The 9,615-nt window shown below is 39.2% G+C and overlaps 1 protein-coding gene and 1 long non-coding RNA gene across 2 annotated transcripts; both read left to right on the top strand.

Moving 5' to 3' along the window:
• The first annotated feature begins 640 nt into the window (after positions 1 to 640).
• Positions 641 to 3,155, top strand: LOC117531422 (peroxiredoxin-like 2A). Its single transcript, XM_034194519.1, has 5 exons — positions 641 to 839; positions 982 to 1,073; positions 1,889 to 2,029; positions 2,133 to 2,297; positions 2,503 to 3,155. The coding sequence occupies exons 1-5, from the start codon at positions 695 to 697 to the stop codon at positions 2,614 to 2,616; spliced, it is 657 nt and encodes a 218-aa protein (XP_034050410.1). The 5' UTR covers positions 641 to 694; the 3' UTR covers positions 2,617 to 3,155.
• A 2,508-nt stretch (positions 3,156 to 5,663) lies between these two features.
• On the top strand, positions 5,664 to 6,938 carry LOC117530408. The gene is made up of 3 exons (XR_004566357.1): positions 5,664 to 5,804; positions 6,117 to 6,257; positions 6,678 to 6,938. It is a non-coding gene; the product is annotated as an uncharacterized LOC117530408 (long non-coding RNA).
• Positions 6,939 to 9,615: the final 2,677 nt, after the last annotated feature.

The following is a 9,615-nucleotide window of genomic DNA, read 5'->3' as shown; positions in this document are numbered from 1 at the left end:
ATAAAAGATACCATTGAATGTTTACAAATTACAATACCAGAATTTGTGCCAAAAAATGGCAAATCCAATATAATACATATCCTGTCTGAGTTATTCAGTCGTCAGATTTCAAAGGGATTGCGAACAAGTGACCAAATAAAAAGTACACCCTGTGAAAGCTACTAGATGTGCCGAATCAATATTTTTTAAATTATAGTTTATTGTTGATTTATTTATGCAAATACACAGTGCATGTGACTGAAAAATAATTACATATTATTGGCAGAATTTTTTAAAATTTGTTGGTGATTTTATTGTGTAATTAAACTAAAAGTGGTGAAGCGAAAAATCAAAAACTTGCCGTTTTGCACAATGTGTAAAATCTCACTGAGAAACCACTTCCTAAACCGGATGTTTACACACCAACAGTCATCACTGACCTTTGACACACTGAACAATGATGACTTTTGTTTCCATTTTTATCTTTTTTTTCCCTCAAGTTTGCTTTTTGCTGATGTTGCTGATTGGCAGCAGCTGTGTACAATCACGTCACCTGATAAAAAAAAAAAAAAAAAACCACAAAGAACAAAAGCTGGTTTATGAAATAGTGGGAGGAGCCCATTTCGGTAGAATTTAAACTGCCTAGTGAATCACTTAGAGCTGTTACTCTGTTGAGCAGTGGTTTCAAGCTCACAGAGGACAGATTTTGGGAGCCATGGGGGTGATTAGCAATGCTGTTGCCCTGGTTGGCAACTTTATTACTGCTGTTACTAATTATTTCACTGATATATTTCTCACTCCACCATTAAAAGCTACTCTTCACTATCTAGAGGAGGCTCAGCTCAAAACTCTCACAGCAGGTAAGTCTGGCTGTATTTGTTGAGTTGTTTTTGTGGTAAGTGAACTTTTTTTTTTTTTTTTTTTTTTTTTTTTTTTTTTTTTAATAGTGGAATGTGACTAGTCTGTTGCTCAGTTCACCTCTTACCTCATTTCTTCACTCAGAGAAAAAGTCTTTCAAAGCCAAAGCTCTGTGGGAGAAAACTGGAGCTGTTATCATGGCAGTCCGACGACCTGGATGATTTCTGTGCAGAGAGGTATACTGATGCAAACACAAGCAACAATATGTGGATGTGTTGGTGTGTTTTTTTTTTATGTGTGTGGTGATTGTCTGTCTGATAAATCCCTTTTTAGTCACTGGCACATCATTGTTTAAAGCTGAGCAAACTAACTCTGTGGAGATCAAGTTCTATGGCGTTTAGCTTTGTGGGCACCTGTCTTCCCTCTATTTCAATTCTGGCATTGATACTCTGAACTGTTTTCATATTATCACCTTCATGACAATGTGATAAGAACACATGGGGCAAAGTCATGTTTAACAGTTCACCTTAAAGTTCAGCTACAGTAGGCCTGTGACAATAAAACAAACTGGCACAGTAACTGCGCAAGTAAGTCTCTTCAGCTGCTCTATTGTTTGTACTCAGGGTCACCACAGCAAATCCAGATGTTGAATTGGCACCGGTTATACACTGGATGCCTTTCCTGACACAACGCTACCTTCCATGGAGAAACGTGGCAGGGGTGTGGTTTGAACTGAGAACCTTCCCTACTGTGTACTGTAGGCAAAATGCAGTCATTCTTCTTGCACTGCCAGTCTATATTCCTAAGTACTCATGAAGTCGCCTTTACATAATTTCACTGAGGTCAAAGGTAGTCAGGAAAACAACACGGGAGGTAATGTTTTTGGGCCCCAAAACCACAAATCTGTAATGTTTTGATGATCTAAATTCATGTTGCACAAAACTGTCAGAGGTGAGCAGGTTAGTCTAAGTTGAGATAAAATCCTCCAGCTGCGTAGACAGTTAGACGGAGTTTGAGATCTTGTGACTGTCTGGGTGCTCACTGTCTGCAGGAGGCTGCAGAGCTGTCCTCTCTGAAACCTGAGCTGGATAAGCTTGGGGTCCCCCTGTATGCTGTGGTGAAGGAGGATGTTGGAACAGAGGTCCAGAACTTCAGACCCTACTTCAAGGGGGAGATTTTCTTGGATGAGAAGGTACTGTTTACTTTAGATTTGTGCGGTTCTTATTTAGGACCTGTGGGGAAATCTCTCCAGGACCCACCTGACCAAGTCCCCATTTGTTCATATCTGTCTGCAGAGGCGTTTTTATGGGCCCCGTGAAAGGAAGCTGGGTCTTCTGGCCTTCCTTCGTCTAGGTGTGTGGCTGAATGGTCTGCAGGCTTTTAGAAAGGGCTTCATGGGAAATATCTTTGGCGAGGGCTTTGTCCTTGGCGGAGTCTTTGTCATTGGACGAGGACATCAGGTAAATGTCATACAGTATAACCTGTTGCTGCTGTGGACTGAAGAGAGAATGGATGTGGTGTCATTCTGTTAGGCATCAGGGCTTCCTAATTCCAGAGACCTTAAGCCACACCCTTGCACTAAAGGGTTAGTCTGTCATTGATGGGGAAGGGAGCAACAATGAGCATAATGACCAAGTTTTTTTATTTTGTCCCTCTCCCTTGCAGGGAATCCTGCTGGAGCACAGAGAGGTTGAGTTTGGAGACAAGGCCAACATTGAAGATGTCCTCCAAGCTGCTAGAAGAATACCACAAGAACCTGAGCCTTTTGAGAAGAAATAATGCCTTAAAAATAGGCACAGCTGAGCTTGCGAATCTCAAATATTTGTGTATAGACAAACCTTGGAGCTTTGAGTTAAAATAATACCTTGACTCTTCTTAGACCACTAAAAGATCAGTGGTAGTCTGGATGTTGAGTATGCTGCTGAGATCCTTGTAGACTTGGCAGATCTGACACTAATGTTAATAGCTAGAATGACTGCATATAAGCAGTCAGGATTCGCTTTATTTGTCCCCTCCCCTGTAAGTGGTGGTACAGTCCACATCAGGCAACTCCCTGGAATCTGACTTGTGGTGGGGGGAATTGACCTGTTTGGAAAGTGCGCTCTGGCTGTACATTTATTGTAGTGGTCTCTGGGAAAACAGACTGCTGGCCTGCAAATAATAAGCAGCTCTGAGTATTAATGATGGTCTGTCTTTAAACTCTTGTGAGAGAGCAGACTTGATGTCTGATGCTAAGATTCTACTATTATTCTGTGGCTGGCTGGTGACCTTGGTAGCCAAGAGACTGATCTTTCAACAATAAAGCATATCTTTGTGTATTTTTATGGTCTGTATGAACAAACATTCACTGACTTCTTGAAATAAACTGGCTGATCTCTCTCACCTTTGGAGGGAGGGTGGAATATCTCTGTGGCAGCACCATGAGGTCAGTTTAGCTTTCTGTAGTGAAAGTGGTTTTTTTTTTTGTTTTTTTCCCTCTTCCTCTCTGCAACAGCAGCTTTTAGTGTCCTTCAGTATCGCAACTGATCAGACTTCATATTTAAAAGCTGTGCAATAAGTGCTGCAGTTTTAAAAACTATGGAAACTGGTTCATACTTAAGTTCTTGCAATAGTTGCATTTTTTAATATATATTTTAAGATTAATGCCCATGGAAGAGTACAGAAACTGAAGTTACTTCAAGGTTCTTAGTACAGCAGATTACCAAAACAATAGTTCAGTTTGTGATAAAAGCATGAAATCTGGCACACATTCTAAATTAGCTAATGTTTATTTTCAGATATGGAGCCATTCTGGAGCTGACTTGTAATGAGCTACAGGGGTCAAAGAACGACAGAGGAGTCCAAATTTAAAAATGCTCCAATCGTGTTAAATACCACACTATATACTATACCACGCTGTCTGATCATAAGGATTCCAAAAGGGTATAGTTTGGACTACTTACGACGGAATGTTATAGGGTAAAAACAGCAAAAATGGTAACAAAGGTCAGCTTCAGTTTGTACAGGTGGAAAGTGATGCGAAATATTGATTAAGGGAATAGGATTAATATATGGAATAGCTCTATGTTGAATGCTTGGTCTCCAAAGTAAAGGTCAAAAAAAGGTTCACGTCCATTGGATTCTATGACATGTCACACCCCTTAGTATAACTAAGCATGACAGACGGTACAAACTATTTCTTTTTTAAAATGTTATTAACTCGACCAATAATTTGCATAATTTTACCAAAATTGGAGCAACTTTAACACTTGACCCCTGTACAAACTGAAACTGACCGTCACCATTTTTGCTGTTTTTACCCCATAACTCCAGAAGATTTAGTCATAGTCTAAACCATACCTTTTTGGAATCTTTATGATCAAATAATATTTTATATATAAAAAATATAGTTTTCAACATGATTGGAGCATTTTTAAATTTTGACCCCTGTGCAATTCTTTATTGACCCCTGTAGCTCATTAGAGGTCAGTTCCAGGATGTCTCCATATCTGAAAATAAACAATTTTAAATACGTGTGCCAGATTTCATGCTTTTATCACAAACTGTACGATTGTTATGGAAATTTTAACTAAGCTGCACCACTATCTGAATTCATTATTTGAGAAACCTTGTAGCTGTAGAACCAATGCCGCCTTGCATTTAAGAGGTGGAAAAGAAATCTAAAGAAGTCAAGCCTTTTGAAGCAAATCTTTGACTTCTTAGGAGCCAATTCAAACACCTGGTACCACAAGCAACTTTACAAAATATTAGCTTGGGACAATACAGATTTTATCACTTAAGAAAACCCCCAAATTAACACCTGGGAATTGGTAAGCTACTGTCCCAGAGGGCCAACCAAACTCCAAGATCACATCCATGGAATCTAACAGAAATGTGACATTGTTCACCTTAAGTGAGCATTCCACCAACATCACCTAAAAGGGGGTCTATCGATCGGGAAGGAAGCCATGAACCCAAAAGTAACTTTGGCAAATGCTCGACCTTTGCCCTGGTGATCAACTCTACATTTTTGTCCTGGTGAGTCATGTTGTCCTGTTTGGCCAACAGCTTTTCAAGTCATGGTATTTCAAGTGCATTTTGTCCTTCCACAAAGCATTTAGTGATGGCTGCCACATCAATTGTTTGGAACCTTAAATAGTTGTTGCCAGGGGAACTGATGTGGTCATAGCTTTTAACTTTGTATTCACTTTTTGAATGTGTGAACTTTTGGTCAGATTTATGCTCAAGTAGCTTCCTGTTTCTTTTGCAGGTAGTGGTTTGCACTGTTGCCTCACAGTATGTAGGTTGTAGGTTTAGTTCCTCTAATGTCCAAGTCACTGTAAAAACAAACATTCACCCACTTTGAAGCCACATGTGTGTGGAGATAACTATGGTGCTACGGTGTCATCCCCACAGGGATTTTAAAATAAGATGCTTATTTACAATAAAAATAGTGTCATGTAGTATTGCAGCTGAGAATAATGAATGGTTGATGCTCTTTCTAGTGTTTGTGTCCATCCTGATGGGGGAGCTGTTGCATTTCAATTTAAATTTATTTTCATTTATGTAGCGCCAAATCACAACAAAGTTGCCTCAAGGTGCCTCACACAAGTCAGGTCTAACCTTACCAACCTTGCATCTGTGATACATCAGTGTGTAGCTACGGTGATGGTTGCCATGTTCCTGATAGCCGAGTTGAGCAGCACAAATATACATACAACAGGAGGTAGATAAAAATGGACATTTTAATATGTGTGCATTACTTATTTAAAAAAGAGAAATACAACAGGTGTGGGAGATATTTATGCACAAAACTCTGACTATAAGAGCTCATGTCTTGTGAATTTCTGTGATGCATGCACACTTTACCTTTTCTAAATTCATGTCTGTGTGATTATGCAGATAGAAAGAAGGTGAAAGGTCAGGCTCTGTGGGAGAGGAATGGATTCTGGTTGGGAGGTGGCACCGGATGAGTTTTGGGTAGAGAGGTAAGTTAACATTTACTTATTTTAATGCAGTTGAAAGTATACCATGCAGTTTTCTGCAGCCGTGCACTCTGATCCCCTTAGATCTCATAAGGGAAGCAGAGTATCTCCTGATTGGTACTTGCTTGGGATACCACTGAGTATCACCAAGAGGTGTGCGTGATTCTCCATGTAGCATTAGAGGTGCTTCAGGGAGGGCGTCCAGTGGCAAACAAGCAGATCCATCTCTGACCTGCTGTGGCGACCTTGAGTTTTGTTTTTTTAAAGGGAAAAGGAGCTTGCTGGCCTGCGTGAGTAAAGTTTCTGTTTTTGCAGGACGCCACAGAGATGTCCTCTCTGAAACCCCAGCTGGAGGAGCTCGGGGTCCCTCTGTACGCTGTGGTGAAGAACGATAGCAGCACAGAGGTCCAAGACTTCAGATCCTACTTCAGTGCGGAGATCTTTGTGGATTGCATAGTATTTGATTAGCATCAGTCCTGCTGAGAGGTTTCTTTTCTGTTTACCCCCTTTTTATATAATCTACATGTCTTTTTACTGTATGCATTTATTTAATTACTGTACAGGAAACATTCTGTGGCCCAAAACAGAGAAGAAAGAACTTGACTCTGTCTCACCTGTGTGGGCGTGCCGCTAAATTTGGGTCGCACTCATGTGAATGGTTACCAGGGTATCAAAAAGGGAGAGGGTTTCATTCTTGGTGGACTGTTTGTGATTGGAGGAGGGAAGCAGGTACATGCTTCTTTCCTTTGATTGCTTGAAATGTGTAATAAACCTTGATGAAAATTTGGTGTTGTGCAATGACCCCCAGCTATAGGTTATTAATGTTTGAATGTATGAAAAATAAAGCATATATTTGTCCCCTTCTTTCCATCTAAGGGCATACTTCTGGAACACACGAAGAAGAAATTTGGAGAAAAACTGGTCATTCTGACATCCTGGAGGCTGCAAAGAAAATAAGAGTCAATAAATGTGGATAATATTTTAAAGAACTTCACAACTTTTAAATTTCTTTCAAGTAATGTCTTTTGATGAACTATATATTAAAAGCCAAGTGGCCTCTGTGTACACCTGTAGGTGGGTGATTCTTAGACTACGGGCACTTATGTCCTTTGATCATATTGTATGAAAAACAGATAAAAGGGGAAATTTCACACTTTTATAGTTATCTTTACAATGAAAGTGTGTTAAGAAATTTGTTCTAGTAGTCTATGATGACTTTTTCACCTTTTTTTCAGCATCATTATATGCAAATATGGCTGTTTTGTGCTTGTCCCACACCCAGACTTTTGATCTTCAATGATAAAAATGAATGTAAAGAAATGTTTTTTCTGATGTTTTAAAATATCGCTGAATAAAATATCAGTAAAATAATCAAAACATAATTGGGGTATTCAGTGTCATACAACTGTTGTGATTTTTTTAAACAAAATGTAGTTGTCCCACACTATTGCCGTAATTTCCACCACAACACTGTAATGTCCCTTTAAACAGTTTGTATGAAAGATTGTTTGGGTAGTTTCTATGGAGATAAACAGTGACATCAGAGCACATGTATATAGTGCCAAATCACAACAAACAGTTGCCCCAAGGCGCTTTATATTGTAAGGCTTGTATTGTAACAGTGAACAATGGACATTGATAATTACATTCTGGACTCACACTCCATTCCAAATCGTTGTAGAAAGTTTGCATAACTTATTGCCATCCTTGAAAAATGTTAGCTACCTATTTTATAAACACTATCCAATCTAGAACCCGTGGCTCTCCATGGGTAATGCGCTAGCTTTTTTTTAACATGAAATCTGTGTACAAACTACATTCAGTGTTTTTCTGTACTTGTGTTTATCTGTGATGGTCTGTCTAAACTAATGTTGAGACAGACAGGTGCTCAAAATCAACTCAAAACATCTTACAATAAAAGTCTCACATGAATAGCCCAGTCTCACCATTAGTTTGGAGACACTATTACTCATTAACTCACTATTACTAACCCTACTCCACTGGGTTAGAAACAAAATAATAACCAGTAACAGCATAATGCAATCTGCAACCTCACCACTAGACACCACTAAATAGTCTACACCGCAGATTTCATGTTCTGAGTAATTATGGCGATAAACCCAAATCAATTCAGGTGAAAACCTTTATTGAACCACATTTACGTGTTCCATTCGTGTTTTCGTTTCTTAAGCATTGGGATTCATGCAACTTTGCCTTCTCTTGTGATAATCAATGTATATGATCCTCTCACAAAAATGAGGATTGTCAAACTTGTTAACGTGCACTATCAACCAGCAGACAGTGTAACACTGTGTAGGAGAGCAACCAGTGATTCTCTTCTTTTCCCTTGGCCTTCTGGCCTCACCGCAAAATGAGAAATGCAGAGTAAGTATGTCCCTTTTGGGTTGCCGTATCAATGTGATGGCACAACATGAGGACCTCCTCCATGAAGGGGCTCCCATGTAGATATGAAGGATTCTTTCTGAACTTATAAAAGCACAATTCTTTGTGGCAGGTGAAGAGATAGTTATGAAAATTGCGAGTATATTCCATTTCTGTTAATAAACACTTCTAAATCTTACACACTAGCTTTCAAGCCAGGAAAGAACTCATCACAGTTTGGGTTCCAGAGGTGTATTTGGAATTTTTTTTTCTTTTGCCCATCAGGAATAAAAAAAGGTTCTCCATTTTCATGTGTTTCTCCTGAAATAATGCATGTAAGAATTTTAACTATAATTTTCTAGGCAGAATTTTAACTATTTTGTATTATTATACATATGACTGAAATCCTTTGTTCTGATTGGCTGATTCGCATGTAATAATTGCAATACGTTTCACAATAAACCATCCAAAGTTAACAATAGGCACATTATTGACTGATTCTGCACCATTTCGGGCAACATTATGAGTGATTGCGGACCGATTTTGTCATAACGGGGCAACAACGTTTCGCGCATGCGCAGGGGTGATGCGTCGCAGACGGCATCATGGTGGAGAGCAGAAGGTTTGCGTCAAATAAAAAGAATAAAAAATGACTTAGCAAATTTTTCACACAATTGTAGAGATATTACCTACACAGATGTATAATAAAACAAATGGTGACTGGTTTATCGGGCAGCATAATGGAATGTCACGTCTCGGGATCATTGTTGCCCGTGGCCTTCGGCCTTGGGCAACAATGATTCCTCAGGGTGATCCCTCGGGGTGACATTCCATTATGCTGCCCGATAAACTGTCACCATTTGTCAGAGGTGTCAAGTAACGAAGTACAAATACTTCGTTACTGTACTTAAGTACACTTTTTAGGTATCTATACTTTACTCCATTACTTATTTTTCTGCCTACTTCTGACTTCTACTCATTACATTTTCACACAAGTATCTGTACTTTCTATTCCTTACATTTTTAAAACAAACAGCCTCGTTACTTTTGGCTTAAGTTTAATGTTTATATATATATTTCACGTCATGTGCGCCTGTAATCAACTTTTCTGCAGCGCGGCTTTGCTGTGAACCGTGAACCAATCGAAGCAGTAGTTCGCAGATTGAAGCAATGCTATGACCATTGCTTCGTTTATTCTTTCTTTCTTTCGCTTAATTTTCCCCCGCTAAAACCCTAAAGAGCATACTTATGTGAGTATTATTTACCTTTTCTATGTTAAACTGACCTGTTATGGTCTTCTGAAACAGTTGATGGATGTATTTTATAACGTAAAAACGGGAGCGACGCTAACGCGTTAGCATGTCTATGGCATTTTCAATGTTAAAACTTAGCATTATGCAGTTGCAGCTGTCATCACGTTCGAGTGCATTTG

Source organism: Thalassophryne amazonica, chromosome 18 (genome assembly GCF_902500255.1).
Source record: "Thalassophryne amazonica chromosome 18, fThaAma1.1, whole genome shotgun sequence".
In the NCBI taxonomy this organism is placed as follows: Eukaryota; Metazoa; Chordata; class Actinopteri; order Batrachoidiformes; family Batrachoididae; genus Thalassophryne; species Thalassophryne amazonica.
Note: the sequence above shows the minus strand (reverse complement) of the source record. Positions and strands in the feature narration are given on the sequence as shown.